Source organism: Gallus gallus, chromosome 1 (assembly GCF_016699485.2).
Source record: "Gallus gallus isolate bGalGal1 chromosome 1, bGalGal1.mat.broiler.GRCg7b, whole genome shotgun sequence".
Classification (NCBI taxonomy): Eukaryota; Metazoa; Chordata; class Aves; order Galliformes; family Phasianidae; genus Gallus; species Gallus gallus.
Window position 1 is genome coordinate 114,834,515 of NC_052532.1, and position 24,186 is coordinate 114,858,700.

General features: G+C 37.2%; 1 protein-coding gene across 27 annotated transcripts in view; it reads left to right on the top strand.

Annotated features, from left to right (window-relative positions):
- The window catches only part of DMD (dystrophin), a 1,163,614-nt gene that overhangs the window by 340,817 nt on the left and 798,611 nt on the right, over positions 1 to 24,186 (top strand). For all 27 annotated transcript variants that reach the window (XR_006934806.1, XR_006934864.1, XR_006934881.1 and 24 more), the window contains exons 3-4: positions 21,737 to 21,829; positions 22,787 to 22,864. Coding sequence is in view for 24 of the 27 variants with exons in the window: in XM_046919009.1 (XP_046774965.1) it covers positions 21,737 to 21,829; positions 22,787 to 22,864 (171 nt within the window). In the remaining 3 variants the exon portion in view is untranslated. The remainder of the gene's footprint in view (positions 1 to 21,736; positions 21,830 to 22,786; positions 22,865 to 24,186) is intronic.

Here is a 24,186-nt window from a genome sequence, read left to right on the forward strand (position 1 = left end):
AACTCTTAAGCTGTGATATAAGACATAAGTATATATGATCTCTATTTCAATGCTTAGTGATAAAAATGTGAATTTTAGGTAAAAACAACAACAAAAAAGTCTGCAGAATTTTCAAGTATTTTGAATTTTTGTTTAATCCACTATTGCCCTTTGAATCTACTCTGAGTGAATGGATGAATGGGAAAATCCTCTCTTACAAGCAACTTAACAAGCATTTGGGGGGAAAAGAAGAAAATGGCCACTATTAATCATCTGTATCACAATCACGCAAAAAATAGTAGGGACTCACATTTCAGTCAGAAAGCAAGTAAAAGACTCATAAAACAAAATGCTGAAAGGAAAAAGGAGAGAAGTGAACCACATCTGTCTGCACTGAACTCAATTTCTTTGATATCATTAGGAAGTGATGAAGTAGCTGAAGGATGCAGACTATGTCAGAGAGGACTTCAGACAGACAGAATCAGTGTAAAGACAAAATAGAAGCTTATAATATGTTCATACTACTCAACCTAATATAAAGAGGTGACATTATTTTGCCTATCAGGTAGAAAAATAACATTCATCAGAGAATCTGGTTGAAAAAGGTAGGTGCAGCTTTTCCTTTATAAGAAATGGCATGGTTAGACAAGTGTATCGTGCTTAATTAGTGGCACACCAATGTTTGTTTGCTGCTGAGTGATGGGAACACACCTGGGGCCAAGCAGGTGGCAGGGCAGAGTGGCCGCCATGATGGACAGCAGCAGGGGGTGTGGCAGGGCAAGAAAACATGCCTGAATCACTCTGGGGACAGCACAGAGAAAGCCATAAAGGTTTGGGAGCTGAGCAGAGGAGGTCACATTTTTGTTTCTATTTTCCTTTTCTGTCCTAGCAGTTTTTATGTCAACCCAAGAGTTCAATTTTGTTTCCAGTTATCTCCTTCGTCTCTCCTGGGGGGAATGAGTGAATGGCTGTGGGATGCTGAGCTGCTGGCAGGCTAAGCTACAACAAAGAGATAGGATTTCCTGAAGTTATTTATTGAGTTAGGATCCTTAATGCATCTGACCTGCAATTATCATCACATGGCCTCTTGGTTGCAGAGTTCTTAGTGCTGACAGGACCATAAAGCCAAATCTTGGCCATCCGGAGCCTGTATTTTCATCGAAGTAAGCAAGCTAGTGGGAAACTTACATGTTACTTGAAATTGGGCTGTTTGAATGAAGGCTTTGGATTCCAGAGGAATACTAGTAACTGCTAATGCCAATAATGGCTGAAGCCCCTGCACGTCTCTAAACTCATCTTCAAGTCCTGGTCAGTTGGGTCAGAGAAAGGTACGGTATTATTCCCAGGAGATCTTGTTTTCCAAACCAGGCCTTGTTGGATGAGGCCCTGGGCAGCCTGATCTGATGAGTGGCAGCACTGCCTGTGGCAGGGGATTGATACTAGGTGTGCTTTGAAGTCCCGTCAATCCAAACCATTTTGTTAATCTGTCAAACAATTATAACTGGCTTTAGCTCCTTCTTCTCTGCTACATTTGTTTGGCTGCAGCTTGTTGGCAGGCTCTTTGGATAAAAAATATATATATAAAATAATGGCAACCTATACAGCCCTTAGCCATTCTTTGGTGAATGCTGTTGTGTGTGGGTTGTTTCTTGAGCATGAGGATACTCCTGTGTAAAAATAGTGAGTTCGCTTTCTTCAGAAGCACTTTAATATTGGCAGTTAGTAGCTGTGAGGAAGTTTATCTTCAAGAGGCTTTTGCACAAACAGATGGAATTTATAATTATATTCTTCAAAGCCTCATAATGGGTAATACTAGTTTTTGAGAACTCATACAGTGAATGAAACAAACCTCTTTCCCAGCTTCTTTATCCCTGAATGATGATTGAATTGAACAGATATTTCAGATACCATATTTGAGGCAATTTCAGGGTGAGAGAGTTTGCATAAACATTCCCTCTGTTTATAATTTCCTGCTACTTAATACTTAAGTTTTAAGATCCTGCTGTCAAAGAAATAGGGTAGCGTAAGAGTTTAGTGAATGGTAAAGGATTTTCAAATGAGTATGCAAATATACATATTTATGTAAAGTTTTGGCACTGAATATTTGAGAACACTCAGATTCCAAGATGTCATTTTCGTTTTACAGAGTTTGATATTTAGCAGGCTATGATTATGATTTTTATAAAGGATTATGTTCTTAAATCACACACATTTAGAAATCTTGGCTTCATAAATCCGAATAATTGTAGAATGTTAAAATAGGGTAATACGGTATGATATTGGAGATTCAGTAGTCAATCTTTATTTTCAATTGATTGCCTGTTCATGAACTGATGTTCACAAAACCTCCAGGTAACATAATTTTTTTTTCGACCTTTCACTTGGAAAAGCTTGGAAATTGCAAATAATAATAATAATAATTATTTTAATTATTATTATTATTATTGTTATCATTATTATCATTATATAATTATATTATATTTGATATAATAATATAATATAATAATAATTAATATAATAAGTTCTGGCAGGATGGATATTTGTCAAAATGAATGTAGTTTTCACAGTGGATTTCAGTTGGGCCCTGGAATACACATGTTGAGAAGGTATATATGGTACCTAATTATAAGGACCTATACAATAGTTTTAAGGACATGGAATTAACCTTTTCATGCCAAAAATAGGTCAGGCCCCATAGCTAGAAACTGCAGACAGCTGCAGGCTTAGTTACAAACATAGAAAAAATGCTTTACAAATGCAGAAAATTCCCAGGATAAAAGCAAAGGTCATTGAGCAACACAGGTCATATCCTGTCTCTAACGGTGTCCAAAAGCAGCAGATTATGGAAAAATAATCAGCAGAGCAAACATAGCACGATCTGTTTCTTCCAGTAACCTTGTACTCTCTAAGAGTTGCAAGTCATGTACCTTCTAATCCAACAGCTTTTGAGGCTTAATAACCTTTAGCATTAATGGAGTTAATTGCTCTTCTGTGAACTTGCTTAGTGACTACTTACATTCAGGTCAACTTCAGCATTGGAAATCTCTGCTGATGAGAGTTTCTGCAGCTTCACTGAACACTGGCTGAAGAAACACCTCCTTCTGTTCACACTGCAGCTGCCACTTGCCTCTTCCCGGGCCTTTGCAACTCCTGCTGGCAGGTGGTGCAAGGTGCAGTTGAACACTGTTGCCTGTTCAAGTTGCCAGTGACTGTAGAGGTCTTTTAATGAATGCTGCAGCTCTGAGCAGCTTATCTTTTCATGGGCAGATAGGTGACTGAACATCTCCAGTTGTACATACAGCCCTTTTCCACTGGGTTTGGTCTTTCTGTCGTGCTTTGGAGTCTATAGCCTGATGGAACAATATGTTCATCTGTCCCTGCCAATTGTCTTTCTCTGTCTGTGGGATCCTGATTTCCTTAGAGGGTAACGTGGTGCAAAGAATGGTCTGCCCGTAAAAGTGGAATGTGATTTACGACAAAATGGAAACCTGTTTTAATTATTCATAAATTTAATTCACTGGTTTGTAGCTTGAAGGCAAACTGCTGCTACACACATAAGATGAATAATGCCAAAAATGTTTTAAAACTAGTTGTGGTACTAAATAGGATTTATGTTTTGAGGTTGTTGGTATAGTTCTTACATAGAATGTGAAACCAGATGGTCTCGTATACTTCTTTTTATATTTAGATTTGCCTTAAGTGTTCTCAGGCCTGTTTATTCTCCCATCTTGGTCTCACCTTATTAACTGTCTCTTTATTGGAGAACATCACTAAAAGAATTGTTTTCTCCTGCTAACTTACTTGTGTACAGCTATATTGATTATTCATCCATGTAAAATTATGAAGGTTATCTGAGGACTAAATACTTAGCATGTAGAAGGGCCTTTGGCTTACTTCTATGATTGTCAGTCTGAAATATTCCAGCCCCAAAATCAGGGCTTGTAACAATTATTTGGATGAAACTGGGACTCTAACAGAATTTTTATTAAAAAAAAAAAAAAAAAATCTTTACTGTATAGTGGTTTCATTCTCTTGCTTCAGGAAATGAGTTCCCATCATGTGGAGGCTAAGAATCTGATTTATTTTTACAGGCAGCATGCAACACTTAAAAAAAATTCTGTCCAAAAGGGAGAAGTAGTTGTAGTTAGAGCCCAGAACTGGGTCAGCTCAGATCAAGTTGCTTATTGCCCTGTCAAGTCTTGAATGTTTCCATGAAACTCTGAACAAGATTAAATCTGCATTCTTCAAGAACAACAAATTAATGCTATTATTTGTCTTGTTCCCTTCTCTCAGGATCTTAAGGTCTCTTCTGCAGAAGCTGCAGCTGACCTTCACATTCTTCATACATCCATTAGTTCCCAAGGCCCCAGCTGAAGCACAGTTACTCTATTAACCTATGGCATGAGATTTAAACGCTGTGTAACAGAACAGTAATTCTATTGTTTTATTGTGCTATGCTGTCCACTTCACGCTCTCAGTGAAATGAGCCTTAATATGCTCCCTGCATAGATGTGAAACCACATGGATGTTAAAGAAGTCTTGAGATTATACTTAGCAGCGTAGAGAAGGATGCTCTAAGAATTAGGAGCACTATATGCTCTCATAGTCCCGTATATGAAAGTATATCCAGCCTTATTTTTGAGGCAGCACATATGGGCCATTCCATTCTTGAAAACTGTGCGCTTAGATCATAAATATTATACTTCCTTTAAGGAGGAATTAATTGACATGCAGTAGATAATTGCAAGGAGGTTTGGTTCACATGCATTTAAATATGTTTTAAGTGATTTGCAGTCAAAGCAACAGCTACTTTTTACTGGAGCTCTCTTAATTGTTCTAAAATGTCAGTGAACCAACAAGTGCAGGGCTGAGAGCAAATGTTTGAGTTAGAAGCAAGCTATTAGTCAAAACATCACTTACATTTTGAAATGCACATTTGATTACTGATATCTTTTCAATTTACTGTACATTCACTTTAGCTAATTAAAAGCAATGAAATGTCAGGATTTTAAAACAATTATCTTTGTGCTGAAACATTCTTACTGTCATCTCATTTTTGTCTTTTAATTATTGCATTTAAGATATTGTGATGCATTCCAGAAATTCTGATTTGTTGTTACACACATTTATATTTATAAAATATGATTTTATAATATAAATATATATTTATAATTATGGCATCTCTTTCCAGTATTTAAAAACGTGCCATAAGACAACACACTCCTACAGCTACATGGAGAAAACTCTGCTGATGTGTCACTGAGTTCTCCATGTCTGCCAGACGCTTAGGTGATGATAGGGCACTTTTTAATATAAATGACTACTTGTACCATTTTGCCTAATGGACTTGATTGGACTTCATTAACATTGACTTACTCTACTCTTTATGCCTTCAATAATGACATCAAACACAGGGAAAACCTTCAATCATGCTATGGGATTTAATTGTGTAATCTTATCACGGTATCATTTGTGGCCACCTTTTTTTTTTGGATTAAATACAGCTCATTCTTGCTGTGGCTGGTAGCATTCCTCCTTCTGGCTTCATGGTCTCCTCCTTTCTCTTTTGTCCCCCTCCATCTAGCCCTGGAGGAGATGTATGGAGAAAAAAAAGAAAGAGAGAAAAAAACACAAAGCACACGAGATGAGTCTGTTTAGAGTAATGGGTGCAGGGGATCTGTGTTGTGACAAATGTTTTAATAAACAGTTGACTGTAGTCACTGCTTACCACTTCTGGCATCAAACACTTTTGTTTCAATTTGGCTCACGTTGTGCCAGGGGTGGTTCAAGTTAGATATTAAGAAATATTTCTTCTCCAAAAGAGTGGTCAGGCACTGGGGATGGGCTGCCCTGGAAAGTGGTGGAGTCACCGTCCCTGGAGGTTCAAGAAACATTTAGATGTTGTACTGAGGGACACGGTTAGTTGGCATTATTGGTGGTAGATGGACAGTTGGATTGGATGATCTCAGATCTTTTCCAACCTTGGTGATTCTATGATTCTGTACTGGTTTTAGTAAAACAGAGAAATACTGTCTACTGTTCTAAACATTTCCATACAGGCTTTCACAAGATGTTTACAGCTACAGTATCTGAAAGTTCAGTGAAGTAAGGATTGAGACTCAGTGATCTTTGTCCCCATTTGTCCCATTTGTCTACTTGATAGGATAACAGAAGCATATTTGTAGGATTTCAGACTGTTGTCAGAGTGTGTAGCCTTATTGAAAGTTCATTGTTGGGCTCCATGAGGTCTGTAGCAGAACTCCCTTTAGTATCAAACTTGCATTCAGGCTGCTGCAGTGCTGTGGAAGAGCTTTAAATTAGAAGTGCCACAACTCTAATATATGTGTATGTATATATATATAAATGTATGTATTAGAACTGTTGTAAATACTCCAGAATCTACACAAAATTTGATTCCATTCTAGGAAAAATTAAAATCTGAAGATGCCATTTGTCCCTAGGCTACAATCTCTTAACATTCTTTGGTGTTTAAATCATTTAGGAGGAACAAAACATCTAGATTTTCTATAGCTTGTTTAAACAGTCTTCTGAATTTTTAGGCTTTGAAATTTGGGAAGCAATAAACAGTGTAGCAAAACAGTTCTTTATTTTGTAAGTCTCTCAGAATAAAGGCTCCTTATAGTCTTCACTGATTTAAAACTGTTTGACACTGCACAAAACTGGCATTATTCATACATTTTTTACATTTTTGGATTTAAAATCCAGCATTCAAAGAATAATTAATGTCAGGCAGTTGCCTGAGCAAGCCTACGCTCTGCAGTAAATAACACATTCTAATTAGCACTGATGTGGATTGGAGGCTAAATATCTAATTAACATGCATAGCAGCAGATGAGGTTAAACATCATGAACTGCCTAAAGCCATGCATTGTGTGTAACCTGCTTTCTCTCAATACTCCATACGCTGTCCTGGTCATGTATTGTGCTGGCATTTGTATGGCAGCACAAGCCAGGAAGCCAAAGCAGTCTTCCCAAGTTCTGTTGCATATTTCTGGTACTTATATATGATTTTTCATGCATCAAAACATGACTGGTCTAAGCATTAATTCCTCTTTCCATATGTCAGAACCCACTTATTCTCCCTCATTCAAGTGAGTGGTACCTATTGATGCAGGTTTATTTTGCTTTCTTCATGTGGTTGTTATGTATTTGTAGACCAGTTGCCTGTCACCTGTGTCCTTTGTGTAGCTGCAGACTGGGTGCTGCTGTTTTAGCTGCTATTTTTATAGGAGTGCCAAGCAAATGGTTACTACAGTAGATTAGAATTAAGTCCTATAATATTGGTATTAATTATATATATTTTAAAGTAGCTAAATTATAGGCATGATAGCTGGTATAATCCAGTAAAAAGTTCTGAAGCCAAAAATATAAATTATTTCATGGACTATTACTAAACAAAAATAGAAGGTAGAAGACACAGTCTCCAATAATTTGTTTTGGTTATTCACAATACTACAGTGAATTTTTAATGACTGGTAGTATTCAGCTCATACTGTTATTATTCTTAATTATATAAACAGGGATCCAGATTCACAAATGGAAGTAGGTACGTAAATTCCTTTGGAGTCTGGCTCATTTATTGGCAGACATTACAAAAGCAGCAGCTGCCAGTCATTCTCACTGACTTTCCCACCATTTTCTGTAGTGATATGAGATACATGTACATGCAGCCTGCCAGTAGACATGACACTGGATCTTGTTAAAATGGTGTTAAACATAATTAAAGAGTTAAACATTTTTTGCTAGCAGTTGTGTGTAGAACTGTAATGCTGATTAAAACAACGGTTCGCTATTTAATCAAAATGTCTTTTACTATTGTGAGTAGTTAGCACTTCATTTATTTGAAAAATTACGTATAATTTGATCAGTTGTTAAAAGAAAAGAGGAAAAATTCACATACTTTTAAATGCAAGAAAACTGCATAGACCACATTGTTTAGAATAGATATACTTCAACAGAAAACAAACCCCAAAAAAGCATATACACAAAACTAACAAATAACACTTCTTTTTTTTTCTTCCCTCCCTCTTGGATTTATCTAATTGCAGTACTGGTAGCAACATCGGGGAATAAAATGGAGATTTTGAAGATGGTGGAGTCATAGGCACAGGTCATGGGGAATGCGAATCCCAACTTAGGGCAATTTATATAATATGAAAATCAGCCTCATCGCTTAGGTAGGATAAAAAGTAGAACAGTTGTGAGATGAAAGATTGACTTATCAAGGAGAGCGGGCATACCGTAGCCGCTCAAGGCAATGCTGCACTCACAGCCCATCCAATGGAGCCTGTTGTTGATGGGCTAGCAGGCTGGCAAACATCTACATCCAAATTTGAGGAGATAGAAGTTGTCTTGGAATGTCCTCATTTCCAGCAGTCTCACTATGTCTCATGTTCGGCTGTCTCCCTTTAAAATACTGTTCTCCTGCTACGTTTTCTGCCTGAGACTTCCTTCTGAATGTCTTGAGATTTTTTATGTGGAAGAAAGCTTCTACAGCAGCCAGTGGTCTAACAGTTTTTAGTATAAATTCAAGAGAAAATTGTGCTTTCAAGCAACTTTTACTTTTTTAAAGAATAACAATTAAGTATTCGCATCTGCTTAGATAACTGTGTATTTTGTATAGAATTTTTAAGGCAACTGTGGGTGGTTTGTCAGTCTCTGTAGAGCTATGCTTGACTTCTTTAGAAAAGAAGGAAGTGAAGTAATCCATTTTAGCCTCCTACTTGCGCTCAAGCAGAGCAGGAATACTTGCTCTTTTAAACATGGCATTTAAATTAGGTATCCTTCTCTGTGTTTGTTGGGAAAAAAAGTACAGTGAATGTAGGGGAAGTCCCTGAACAGTTCTTAGCTGTAATAAACATGCAGTAAACCCTTCTACTCTGCTAGGCTTCAATACAGGCCAGCAAGCGCAAGCACAGTCCCTCTGGCACTTAAGTTAATGGAGTAACTTCATTCTGCACAGATTAATATTGGGTTGCCCTTTTCACCAGGTTAAAATGATAGCCATTTCAGATGCGGTTGCATGGATTGTACCGTTCCTACAGCTTTAAATGGAAATACTGAGAGCAAATAAGTATTTAGCTGTTCAGTGTAGAAAGATGATGGTGACTGACTGTGTGTATGTGCCAGGAAATGCAATGAGTTTGACTACAGTTAGTAATTCTTCAGAAAGGAGCATGAGTCATCTGCTTGTGTGTCATTGAAGCTCCTGGTGAGTCAATGAAAATAAGACTGGATGAAAGCAATGCTACCTCGGGTGCAATAAGATTTTGTAGTTTGGATTCAGCAACCGAAATACTTCTAGGTTTGTTCTTGAGATGGATTTTTCACTGGCAAAGACTGAATACATCATTTCATTATTTAATTTGTTTCTGTGTGCTACCCTTACTCCCTTTCAGTATTCCTTTGTTGTCTTTGTTAAATGCACATATATCTACATACATATATGTATAGGTCAAGTGTTTCCGAACCAGGAAATTTTAATAGAAACCCAAAAAATGTAGGAGTTAGCGGCAGTAGAAGTGTGCCAGAATGTTTGTCTTTCTCTCACTTCCACTCACTGAGCTAACTGAGCAGCTTGCTGTGATGATTTAGGTTTGTCCGATTGTCCAGTTTAGGAATCAGGAGGGTACGTTCCCTGAGACTGTAAATTATTGGGATCCTGATAACTGTTGTCCCCGTCCTTACATCAAAAAGGTGTCAGAAGCAATAAAACTGGAAGCCTAGCCTGCAAAAGTAGGGAGGTTAGTTTTAGTGGTCAGAATTCCCTGTGTGTGAACTGCTGACAAATCGTGTTCTCTCATAATTCTCAGCTGACAGTTTCACTGATAGATTGTGGCCTTAAGAGCAGACCTGACTTCATTGTGCAATGTGAAGATCCCCCTACTTAACTGGCTTGTAGCCACATTCTCCACTTCGTTAGGAAGCCTCACCTCCTAAGAGAAGTCAAAATCAGTGGCAGTATGCAATGCCATCATTTTACACTTAGAAACAAAGCTGCCACATGAGCCGTTGTGTAGCACTGTACTGAGATTTGTTGTAACATTTTTGTCCAAATTACACATCACAGTGGTCTCTTTCACAGCATGACCAGAGAAGCACCAATCCGGTATACATGTTGGTGGTGTTTATAAGGAAAATAATACCAACCCCTCTTTATTGGGGAGTTTGTTATTTTTGTTTTCATCTTGATGAAAGTTGCTGTATTTTTGTCTTGTTTAATTGCAGTTGCCCCTGTTTAGGTGTAGAAGTCTCATTATCTGTCTGTTACAAATAAAGACAGTATCAAAAGATTGTCTGCTTTATTTATTCTCAAATGTGATTTTATGTACCTGAAGGGCTCCCAAAGTAACATTAGCCTTGTAAATTATATCTCCAAATTTCTTTTTAGCTGTGCTAAAGTCTCTCCGTCAATAAAGGTAAAATCCAAACTCGCTATAAAAGAACTTTACTGTGTATCTTCATATGAATAATTCAGTTCATGCAGTATTCAGCACCTCATTGTGTAAATTTTAAATTGTCCTCTTAGTAAGGACAGAAGCTGCCCTTTTGTAATCCAGAAGACAAAAATTTCAGAATCTTTCTCTACTGTACACGATTTTACAATAATGTTTGTGATTTTAGTCAAGGCTAAAGACATTCCCTTTCTTCTGTTTTCTAATAGCCATATGTGGGGAAAAAAAAATCTTGAACAACAGGCTTTCATGGAACACATCTGGTGTGGAACTATGCTACCTTAAATGAACACGTTAGCCAGAAATGTTGCAGTTGACATCAGCTAGATCCAGCTCGTGCTCCTCCATTGGAAAGCTCTTCCTTTCAAGAAACCCTACATTTTCATCTGTGCAGTTTTCACTATTTAAAAATACAATTGTAAATCTCTGACCAGTATAAACTCAAAAAAACAAACAAACAAACAAACAAAAAAAGTAGAAGTGCTCTTGAACATGTAAACATAGTTAACATTCTAATTTTTTATTGAAAGTTACTCCTGGCATAATATTTTAAGTAAAATGAGTTATTAATCTATGGTGTTTTTCTTCTTTGTATGTCACTTTACAGAGGTGGGAAGAACAATTGCATGCACGCTTGCAAAAGGGAAGCTCATTGCAGGCAAATTACTAGATTGTGTGAAGCTAGCTGCACTTTCGAAAGGCAAGCCCCTATCCTTGACTCTGAACTTGTAACTCATTCTTCAAACCTTGTAGGAACGTGCTGAGTGTATGTTCATACCTGCTTTCAGAAGATTTCTTTTCATCCCATTGTTACTCATCCAGTCTTCAATGACATTGAACAGCACTGTACAGGAAAATAATAAATGCTTCAGTAACATTAGCTGGCTGAATTAAACTGATGAAAAATACAACTCCCAGATTTATTTGGAATATCACTGTAAGCTTTGTATTGTTTTGAAGGATTGCAGTAGAAGTCAACATTATGCATTCACTGCTTACCAAATAGAAACGCAGCACAGTAAATACTGGGTGAATTATCGTAGGTGGTATCATATTTAGTGAGCATCAGCTTAATGTTTTTTAAAACCAGTTAATCTTTGTTCCATTAATTTAAGCTTTGGCAGTCCCCTCACCATTTGTTTTTTGGGGTTTTTTTTGGGGGGGAGGGAGAGGAAGGGTGGGTTCTGACTGATGGGAAGCTTGGAAAATAATTGCTTTTTAATGTTTATGCTACTAAGTCAGGTTCCTGTTAGTAACAGAACTGAAAATCTATTTCAGAATGCATCGAATTCCTAAATAATAGGAGTGTGAATGATCTGGATGGTCAGTTTAGGTTTTGTGGATCAAGTGAGGAGTGAAAGAAGGCTCAAATATCTGTTCCCATCATCTGCGAAGCTGGTTTTGTCTTTTTTTTATTATTATTATTCTTTTTTTTTTTCCAACTGATTTTCATCTTGGTTAAAATGACACTGGAAATGCGAATGTAACCTTTCATGAAACAAATACTTTTCCATTGATCCTTGCACAAGTGCAGTAATCTTACTTTTTTTAGGCATTAAAGGGACAGACAGGCCTTGGAGAAGGAGGGGGATTAGGAACAGAGAAGGAACAGTGATAGGCAGCAGCAGCTGATGCTGGGGCTCTCTGGTCAGTGACATCCCAACACCAAGACAGAAATCGAGAGCCCCTAGTATGCTGCCAATGGCTGTGATGACATCTCTGGACAAGCATGATGTTATAGCATTTGTCCTGCCCTGATGGAGAGGGATCCACGTCCATTGGTCCTTCCTCTGGTGATGGATCCACCTCCATGGGTTTGATGTTGCTTTCAGGTATATCAACATCCCTTGGCTTGGGTTTGCTGTTCCTCCCTCAAAGCCTAAGCTTGTTTGGTGGAGGAGGAGCCATCCTCCTCCACAAAGATGTGAGAGAGAGCTCTATCTAAATTTATTGCTTCTTGCACCAGAAGAAGGCCATGAAGACAGAAGTCTGTTGGCGACTGCTGCTCTGTTGCCAAGCTACCCGTGCTTAAAACAGTTGGCAGGGAATTGACTCAGGACATCATAAACCTATGGTGGTGTGACTCTAAGAATGTTCTATGATGACCAAAACATGGCTGTGTTGAGAAAGGGGAGGCTATGGCCTAAGAGCTGCCCTAGTTGCCACTAGTGGGATTCTGCAGGACTCCATTTTTGAACCAGTTTTTTTAAACGTTGTCATCAATGATTCCAATAAAGTTCTGGAAGTTATATTAAGTAAATTCATGGGTGATGCTAAATTGAGAGAAGCATTGACTCCTTGACGAAAGAGAGGCCTTGCACCAGGATCTTGACAAATTTGAGGGTGGTTACCATCTGCACAAGGAAGAACAAGTGTTGGATGCTGCACCTGGTATGGAGCAGCCCTGGCTCTGTGTACAGACTAGAGGATGAGGAGCTGAAGAGCAGCTCTGTAGGAAGGGATCTGGGGGTTCCTGGTGGTGGCAAGTTGGTACTGAATCAGCAGTGTGCCTTGGCAGCCAGAATGGCCATCTGTGTACTGAGCTTCATCAGGCCCATCACTGCCACCAGGTCAGGGAAGGGGTTGTCCCACTCTGGTCTGTCTAGTGCAGCCTTACCTCAAGCACTGCGTGCAGGTTGGGGTGCCACAACATAAGAAGGATGTGAAAGTCTTAGCATCTCCTGAGGAGAGCTACAGGGTTGGCTGAAGTCCCTGGCTTTGCTTAGACCAGAGAAGATGAGGCCTCATGGCAGCTGTAGCTCCACACAAGGGGATCAGAGGAGCAGCACTGAGCTCTGCTCTCTGTGACAGTGACTGGGCCTGAGGGAACGTCATGGAGCTGTCAGGGGAGGGACAGCTGGGGGTTAGGGACAGGGTCTGCACCAGAGGGCAGTGGGCATGGAACAGGCTGCCGAGGGCTGTGGGCACAGCCCCCAGTGCCAGAGTTTTGGGAGCGTCTGGACAGCGCTCTCAGACATAGAGTCTGGGTGGTCCTGTGTGGAGCCAGGAGCTGGACTCAGTGATCCTTGTGGGTTCTTTACAACTTGGGATATTCTGTGATTGTGTGATTATATGTATACATCATATATGAAAGAATGAGCTTTTTTTTTTTTATTTTGGTATTAACAGATATCTTAAGAATTTAAAACCTGCCACACTCAGGTGTGACACTCAGAGTTGATTATACCATCTATGTCAGCTTAGAACTGGCCCACCAAACTTTGCTTAAAACATTGCTTATGCTTTGATTTGCATGCTTACGGTCCGCACATAGTGAGCAGTATCAATTTATGTTATGTTTTCTCTATGGGAATAGTTAACATTTTTGAAAAATAGTATTAAAATCACTGAAATTAGTTCTTTCAATTTTAGCAGTTGACATTATGGATTATATACCTTTCTGGAAGATTACATATTATAGCCCTATTAAAAACTGCTGGTGATGTCATTATAGGATATTTTTCCTGCTCTAATTAGAGACCACATAAGTAGATTTTATTATGTTGTTCAAAACAGAACTTCAGTTTTTTTAATATTATTATGCCATTACAATTAATATCTGTTCTTAATCTAATTTCGTTCTTATGAAAAATGCAATACTCTGGATCAGGAAAAAATAATCTGGTTAGTGATGTGATTCATTTCAAAATCTCATTTTCAAATTGTATTAATAGATAAGATAGAATGGCTAATTAAAATGAATTTAAGTTGTGCTGAACAAACCTCTTAAGGAAACTTCATTTGAAAATAGAATAAAAGTTTGACTTTTAAAATGCCGTGTATCTAATTAATAAATAAAGAGTTCCCTTTGCTTTCAGAACAGGGAAAATAATTCCGTTTCATGAACTTAAGCATTCCCAGGGATGGTGAGCATTGAAACAAAACTTTAGAAAGTTCTGTTACACATGATGAAACTTCTGGTATTTTAATTATCACATTATTAATCTTACAGCAGAATTCAACAGTGGAAAGGTAAAATAGAAGTCATTACAAAAAAAGCATTTTAACATGTTGGGTCTCTGGAGGCCTTATATTTTGGCTTCAGAAGCGTATGATAAACTGTACTGAGGAGATGACATAGATTATCTGCATAGCCTGAGCAATAATTGGAGGCTTTGGTGAGGCTGCTCATCACCTGTTGATGAGCTCTTCTGCTCCTCTGACATCAGAACTTCCCACACATCCCATGTATCCTTTTTCAGTAAGCACTATGCCTTGGGGTTGTGCAGAACTTCAGAGTGATTGCCATCTATCTCAAAAAGCAGACAAGGTTTTCATTACTGTGATACATTTATTTGCTTCTTCTTTAATTTGCAGTTAATGTAGAGAAACAAGTTTTGGCATGCTAAGAAAACCAGCGATTAGCTATACTAACATGTCTATCTTTACGTCTGTATTTCCTGTTTTGGATATGCTTAGCTCCTTCAATGAGGTTTTGTGATGTATCTTAAAACTGAAATAACGGGATGTTCTTCAGAAACTTAAGGATGTGTAAGTACCCTTCTCTGCAATAACACTACAGAAGTGCAGTGACTGTGTTGAGGGGGAAATAACTGGGAGGAATTGAAGTACCAGGAGAGTGAGGTGGCAACACACAAGTGTTAGAATTTGAGGATGAAACTGGCTTCTACTCTGGGAGCATGCGTCTTTTCTCTCAACTATGAATTTCCTTCAGATAATTAGTAAGACCTTCCCCTTTGTCCCTTTGTAAGGGTAAAGTTTGCAATGTATGACTCAGAGATGGCTAATGTAGAGGTGCAGCTGCAGAAGAAGGAAAAGCCTCCATTTTCTATCAGGAGAAGAAGGATGAAGGGAGGAATGACAGCTTACGCTGCTCAGCTCAGTTTCCCATGAGCCTGTGAAGGTGCGGCCTAATTAAACTGTGCCTGGTGCATTGTTCTTCCCTCTGGAAGATGGGAACAATATCTTTTGATGCTTTAATAGTAATCCAGCATCAGTGAAAGGAAGTGTCAGTCAGTTTCATGGAACTTCCCAGCAGAACTGAACAAACCATAAATGAATGTGTCTGGGAAAGAAATTCAATCTTTAATATATTTATCAGAGGAAGAGCAAGTATTAATAATCCCTTTTTTATTAAAAATGACTCAGAAGACCTGTTGAGATTAGCTCAGTAGCTTTCCTTTATTGTTTCACAGTGAGGCATCAAACATATTGACTGCAAGAAAAGGCTGATTCTTAAAGTCTTGCTAAGGGTAGCATCTGTAAGCCAATTGAACTTTAATTTCTTTCTTCCTGACCTCCTTCAACAAGATGTACATGTTTACAAACTGAAGAGAAAATGACTTGAAAATGTTACTTGAAGCCCTGTGGTCTATGTCCTGTCTTCCTGGGCAGCATCTTCTCTTTGCTCTGTTTCTGGTATTCAGCACCCTGAGGTCATGGCCAAACTGCAGGGTGCCTCCGGCTCTTTTCCCACAGCTCAACACCAGGGCACCACAGTGCCCTTCTGGACACAGCAGCCTGGTTTTTGTGCCCCTCCTGGAGGTGCAGGCCTTGTCCCACGCTAAGGTTTCAGTTTCTTCACTCTCCTAGGAGTCTGAAGGACTTTTGCATTCATTAGCTTTATTCTGATCAGATTTTTCCTATTAAAGCCTAATATAATATAACATAACTTTTGTCTGTGGTCATGCCTAACCTTGAATTCTCTGTCTTTACAATGTCAAATTCTCCTTTAATTTATTCAGCCTATGCCTTATCTGTTGATACTTTCTGTTGCTAAATTTCCCAGATGAACTGATAGCAATAAGCCAGTAATACTGTGAAATGCCTAAAAAACAGCTTCCAACTTGTATTGCTGTAATAATCCTCTTAGAAGCTAGCCTGCCCTCATACAAAAAGTGCAATCTAAATATGTAGAAAATAGAAAGTCTGAGATCTCTTCCTCAACCAAGTTTTACCCTCTATCATTTTTCTGAAAAATAAGTTGTACTTTATATGGCAATTTTACAATAATAAAAAATGCATTCATATTGAAGAACCTTAAATAATAGCTATCTTATGATCTTCTGTTGTCATGTATTTTGCTGGAGTCATCACTATGAACTCATTCCTTGAAATTTTGGAAGTTTGTGACTCAGGAAGTAGAAGTACATTTCTACCCTGATAGCCTGTGGGAGAAAATTCAAGTTATGACTTGTTCATAATCCTCTTCCTCTCTTCTTCTTTCTCCTTCTTTCCTTCCTTCTTCCTTCTTGTCCCCTTTCCCTTCCTGTTCCCCATTATTTCCCTTTAGTTTTGCTTTTTATATGCTAATTTACTTATGTAAACTTATTCTAGGAAGTAATGTTTGCCAATGGTTTTACACAAAACTCAGAATTTTTAAAGCTTTGACTTAACAGTTTTTGAGCACTAAGTAACAGAAGAGGCAGTGTTCATCAACAGATGTCTTTGTACCCACTCCGTACAAGTTATCTTTCAATTATTTGTTAGTCCTTTCTGTATCACTTTCATAATTACTAGTTGGCACGTAGCACTGAACAGAGAGCTTTTCACAGAATACCATCTTTTCATCCAGTAATTCCTTTAATATTAACTTCTTCCACAATGCATGTGAGGAATAGCGTGATTAAATCTTTTTATGACAATTTGTTCAATTTACGTGGGGAGAAATAGATCTGATACAGAGTCTTTGGAAAGAAAAACACAAAAAACAGATTGTCACAAAAATTAGACAGTAGTGAGATGAATAGAACTCGACATCCTAAGGTTTATAAATATATTCACAATCAAAAATGTTCAATTTTTAACATTTATCTATTGGCCCTTGCTTGCAGTCTGTTTCTCAATTTTCTCTTTTCTCTCTTTTCTATCTGCTTTTGTCTTTTTCAGCAATGTTCTTTGTCATGGGATTGATTCACTTGCTGTCTGAGTTTGGAAAATAACTCATACATTTTCAGTGTTATTTCAGTCTAATTAATACTGAGAGCGTTATAGACTGTGTACATGTGGCTGAGTTAACTCATGGAGTACTCTTAAGTACACATTCTCTTATAATATGTGGTGGAAGACACTACTGCAAGTGGTCCTGTTTTTCTGAGCTGTTAGTTGTACATTACCCAGTCATTGTAATATTAAAGTTTTGCAGTTTGCCAGGATAACATAGAGGTTTTTTTCCTCCATGTGATGCAACGTATGTATGTTCAGAATTCTAGTCAGAGCTCTCCTCTGTCTTCATTTAAGTTGGGAGTTTAATTTCATCCATAATAAAACAGGAATCTTATCTTCCCTTCTGCATCACATTCTTTTGTGATTTTCTTTTTGGAATAAATCCCTTGGATTTCGTACAGGTCTCCTTATGTTATGTAAAGATCAGCAGTTTCTGCCAACTGGCCATATCAGCTAAACCAAGAGAATTGTCTGTTTTGACCTTTATTCAACACGAAGATAGTAGGTTAAATAATACGTAAAATACTGCTGTGTATTCAAATCTCTGGAGTCTTTCTACTCATAAAGATTCTAATAAATTCCTTTTAGGGTGTTTTAAAAAAAAATAATAGTTTAACAATTATTCTCTCTTTCTTCGATTTATTGTTTCCCATTGTCCTTTTCATTCCTTCCTCCAAACCCCCAGGTGTCTCCATTAATTGTCAGACTCCCTACAATATGCAAGTAAGGAAGAGAGAGATTCAAATTACTTTGCTAATCTATACAACTAGTGGTGTAGTTTATATATGGAGTTAAACTGTACAATTATCTCTGGTTTCCAGTTGCTGCCAATCAGGCTGCTGTGCCTCATTCACAGTAGCTGCAGCCCTTCCTCTGTCCTGTACCCTCTCTCTTCTCCCCCACCTGTTCTGTTGTCAGTGTTATAAGGGGAAAGTCTAAGTATGATTCAGCATTTCAGCCTACAGCAGTTTTGTACATTTTGTATATATATATGTGTGTGTGTGTGTTTGTAATACAAATCATCATGCATGTAAACTGCAGAGAAGATTCTTGTAAACATTTAAATTCCTCTGCAGGTAAAGACCAGCAGCTACAGTTCATGACTTTAAAAAAAAAAGTTTTAAGCAAGGCTATTATCAAAAATTTATAATACGAGCCTAGGCTTAGCTGTGATTGTTTTTTAGTTGTTCGTGAAGCTACATACAACTTAAAACACACTTTTCAATGACCTTGAAAATACAATGCATTTATTTGATGCTTCTGTGAGCCCTTTGTTTCTAAAGACTTACTGCAGTCCACTGAAGACATTCAATCTATTGAGCACAAAGATTTAATTACCCTATTGCCAGAAAAATCACTGGCTTCTTAAGGGTAAGGATGAGATGTGTGACAGCAGCCTAGAGTGTCTTAAGGTATTTTTAGTTTACTAGAAAGTATACTTCCGAGACCCTCAAAAATCAATGGTAACTTTTGTTTTAATGTTTATTTGTGATATATTTGTAATTAGAATGTCTTGCTGCAGCTGCTACCATGCTGTGTCTTTATTTCCTTTCTGAAAGGAAAAGAATATCCCACATTATTTTGTCAAGTGGAATTTTCATCTGTCCTAGATGGATTTCAACCAAAACTGTGAATAGTTTGAAGCTACAAAATGGAAGACAGACAGGCTATTATGAAGGCCAATTCTTTTTTTTTTTTCCATATAATAGTGATATAATTATATTCTGTTACCAAAATGTCATGCTCATATTCTTAGAATGATTCAGTAACATTAGGGGCATGATTCTTCCAGGGTGTTACAGAAATGTCTATTGATCACTTGAACTTTCTAAAGAGTGCTAAAATGTTCCCTTAAAAGTGCATAGGTCTTGTTCTTTGCAAAAATTACTTCAATTCTGCAAAATTAGGGAACAAAAGTAACATCTCTCCTTAGTCAAATGCCAGCATTTCAAATTTGTACTATATTAAATAATATACAACTTCACAAATACTGTGCATGAATTGACTAGACATGTGGTGTTCATATCATTGAAAACATTTTATAAGCTTTACTGAAGCACTCAGTCTTATTAGTTAGAACTCATATTTCAAGAGATTGGGCAGGACTTATAAAGCAAATGTGGATTTATTCAGTACTAGTTTTCAAATGTTTCCAGTAATCAAATGGCAGCATGTGTATCAAGTAGAAATTATCTATTAGAATGGATAGTGCAGGTTGTAAAAGCTGGCTGAAGAACAAGGATCCCCACTGCTGTAGAAAATATTTGATCTTTTGGATTCATTCATTCCATGAAGCAGAAACAAGGTATTACCAAAAAATTGAAAGGGCTGAATGGAAGTGCTACTTCAGAAAAAGCAGGAGCAGTGAGAGAAAGAGGGAGTCATGCCAGAGTAGTCTCTGGCACTATACTCTGTGCTGTACATACAAATACTGATTGATTGAGGGGAAAAAAAATGAGTCTATCACTGGAAACTGTCCTTAATTCCATTCTCTGTTTTAGAAACTTTCTGAAGAAACTGATATTGTCTGAAAAAAAAAAAAAATACATATCTTCCTTAATTCCCAGCTAGTATTGTGCATTCCAGAACAACTCTGCTAACAGAAAAGCAGATGTTTTCCATGGAATGGAATGTATGGATTCCCAATTCTACACTGCTTTGTAGTAAAAGAGGAAGATATGCAGTGTAGCATGGTCACCATGGTGTCAGTTCTAGCAAATTAAATTACAGTACTTTCCTCCTTTTTTCCTTTTTTTTTAAGAAATTAGAAATAACATGGACGGGTGAGACTATTTGACACTCTACAAAACAATCACTGTTTTTTCTTGTTGTTGTCAATAGAGCTCACACAAACTATTTTTTTTTTTTCAAAACACATAGGTGCACATAAAAGTTACAAAGTGACTAAGCTATACAAATTTATAGTATTGCATTGTTAAAATCTAATGCATTAGTCCAAATATCAGCCCAGAAACTTAACCTAATGATAGGAAGAGTAAATTACCTTTTACCATTGTCACATTGTCCTTTTTTCTTTTGCTGATGCTATGTAGATATGCAAATTATCTTTTAGTGACTTACAGTAATGAGACCCTGACTCACTATAATTCCAAGTTTGTCCTATCAACATAGACCTTTGTCAGACCCTCGTTAGAATAAGCCTATGACTTGCTTTCTTTGTGTAATTCCAAGTTCTCTTTTAGAACTTGAAAAAGAGACTGTTAGACATTTCAACATGGTATATCTTTCTGGCTTTTGGCAAAAGATTTTTCTTATTTGTCTCCTAAAGTGAACCTTAATTGACAAGGCCAGTTTGTGTTCAAGCTTCATTAATATTTAGTTCTGGCTCAATTGTTTGAGTAATGGTGTATGCAAATGGTTGGTTCTGCAACACTTTCTCACAAATAGAACAAAACAGAACAAAATAAAACAGTTCAACTGGATGAGAGCTTCAGAGATCATAGAGTCCAAATACCTCACCACTTGAAGGCAAACCAAAAGTTAAAGCATATTGCTGAGTACATAATCCAAATGCTTGAATACTGGCAAGACTGGGGTTTCATCCACCGCTCTGGGGAACCTGTTCCAGTATTTTCCCATCCTCACAGTAAATAAATTTCCTTCATGCCTATCTGACCGTCACCTGGCACAGCTTTATGCCATTCCTGTCCTGTCACTGGCAGGAGCATAGCCCAGCACCTCCCTCTGCTTCCCCTCTTTAGGGAGCTTCAGAAAGCAATGAGGTCACCTCTTGGCCTCCTCTTCTCCAGACTGGACAGCCCAGTGCCCTCAGCTTCCCCCCACAGACATATCTTCAGCCCTGTTACAAGCCTTGGTGTCCTCTGGGCATTTTCAAGGACCTTAATGTCCTTTTCATATGGCAAAGCCCAGAACTGCAAGGAGTAAGGCTACACTAATACTAAATGTAATGGGAGAATTACCTCTCTTGACCAGCTGGACACGCTGTGTTTAATGCACCCCAAAATGCAGTTTGCTGTCCTGGCTGCATGAACACAATAGTAGCTCATATTAAACCTATGATACCAGTAGTTTAAGAGGGAATGAAGGCTGCATTCCTTACCATAAGTACTTAAAATAAGTGACACCAATCTCTCTGACTCAGTAGAACTCAGTTATAACATGGATGTACGTGAAAAAATCCTACAAGTTCAGTTGTAAGATATTTTATTCCTTTCCATTGCACCATATGTCTTGTATTTCTTAATTAATTAGATTTGCTCAGTATTTCTACACAAATAGAATACACAGTTTTTCATGATTGTGGCTTTTTCATCTTTCATTGTCGGATGCTGTATTTTAGCAGTTCTGATTTCTGTGTTGGTTTTGAACTAACTAAAGCCTTTGTTACATTTCAGTGTGGAAGACGTTGCATTGAAGATCTTTTTAATGATTTTCGAGATGGACGAAAACTTCTGGAGCTCCTGGAATGCCTTACAGGCCAAAAAATTGTATGTATTTTAATGTTACTGCTCTATATTGAAGATATGATGTTACAACAGTTGTTCTACATTATCAGTTAGTTTCCCCCATTGATGAAGCCCTATGGACACAGTATCTTCAATTTTAATCTGAAATTGAGGAAAAACTACAACTTAGCCCTATATTTGACAGGAACTCCTTGATAGCGTTATATGTAACGTGAAAATGCTCAAATCTGCTGTATGCATATATTGGTAAAGAGAAACAAGGATGAGATTTGATTTGTTTAGGTATTTGGGATTTTAGCTGTAATTCAGAAATTATGCATCAGTAGACATTTTTACCAAACATAACATTATTTAATATATAGAATTAAAATATTTTGCTAATAAATGTCATAGTTCATATACTGAGGTAATGTGCATCTAAAAAAGACAGACTAGCTTGCTCTTATAAACCTCTAAATTCTAAAGCAACACATTAAACCTAGTTTTGGCCGCTGTCTCTTGAGTTCCTGCTTGCACTCTGTGAGTTTGGAATCTTCCTATGAAACTTTCTTATAAAAGAGTAATGAAACAGGCTGAGAGGTAAGTCCAGAGAGGCTACACTTGTAAATAAATAATAAACAATCTGATACTTATCTGTTTAGTTGATATAGTAATGTTCCTGAATTGTGCCATGGAGCAGAAAATAATCAGAATATAAACAATCTGAAATTATCTATTTTTATATACATTTCAATGATTCATTCACTGGAAAATGTCAAGATACCAAATTAGCTTCCAACTGTAGATCCAGTTTGTTTCACAATTGCCTCTATTTCATATGAAGAAGGTGCATATACAGAATGTATTGCAATACCCTCACTAATATCGTCATAAACTTACGAAATATGAAACTGTGGGTGTAATATAAAATTTGTATTATGTATAGTGTAGTCCATTTTCTGATTTTCGATAGCCAATTTTATTTTATTTTCTTTGTAGGCAAAAGAAAAGGGCTCCACAAGAGTTCATGCTCTGAACAACGTCAACAAAGCACTGCAGATTTTGCAGAGAAATAATGTAAGTAATGAGGTGGTCAGGTTCAGAACATCCTACAGAGTGCATGCTGGGCTAAAGAATAAAATTTCTGAAATCAAGGCAGTTTTGTTAATGTGATTTGGACAATAAGAGGTTCAGCTACAGTATGGAATGCATTTCAAAGGGTAAAATACACTGCCAGCAAATGTTTGAATAATATATCCATAATGAATGCTATTTGAAGACTGATCAACATGTACAATTTTATGGTAATGCATGGTGTTTAATATACGTTTTAAAAAGTTAATTACAATAAGTCATCCTTAGCTGGTTATGAGGTACTACCTGAAAAAATAAACACTCACAAATCTCTGAAAATTAAGAAGTCCAAAAAAAGGAGGTTTTGGGGGTTTTTTTTACAAGCAATATTTTTTGCTAAATTTACACTGATACGTGTTCCTTAGGATTCATAACATTAAGGAAACCACATAAAAACTGCTTTCCATTTCACTTTGTCAAAATCGACTTTTCAGGCCAAAATCCTCTGCATCTTTTTAGAGTAAATATTCTAGTAAAATCTTTGTTGTGCAAGTATTCTAATGGGCCCATAACTTTAGCAGACATCTTCAGTGGCCAACTAATTATACTGTATATCCTCCTCGAGAATAAATTCAAATAAACTATAACATTCACTTAAACTTGACTGTAAGATGTGATGGAACAGTGATAATGTATTCTGTGCTGCATATGATATTGGATTTCTTGATAGCTGCAGTAGGTCACTAAACATGCTTGAGTTCAGCTGCTGAATAAAGTCATTGATTTTATAAATCCAAGGTAATGCTTATCCATCTAGAGATTTGTGCATAAATGAAAGTGACCTTATAAAACTGTCATGAAGACCTCTAGCATGATTTTTTTGATGAAATTTAATGTAAATAAATAGGAGGCAAAGCTTCTAATTCTTCACAATCTGCAATATATAACATTGTTGAAAAGAATCAGCCATAAATTTCACAAAATGCAAAAAGATTTTTATTGAACACATTTTCACGTTACACATTTTCACATTAAAAACATTTAATAAATATCAGCTAAATCCATTAATGTGCTTTTCATTTAGTTTCCAGGATAATCCCTTTCAAATGTAGAAAGAAAACAAAGCACTGATTGAACAACATAGATCAGACTGCATCCTTTTACAAAGTAGAGTGTGTACTCTGTGTGGCCATCATGTCCTTAAAATGAAGATCATAAAAGCTGTGCAAAATATTTTTCATCAGATCAGTATGAAGCTAAAAGATCTGCTTTTGAAATAGCTTCCTCAACCTTCAAAATAATCTCAAGAGTGATTTCTATAGAAC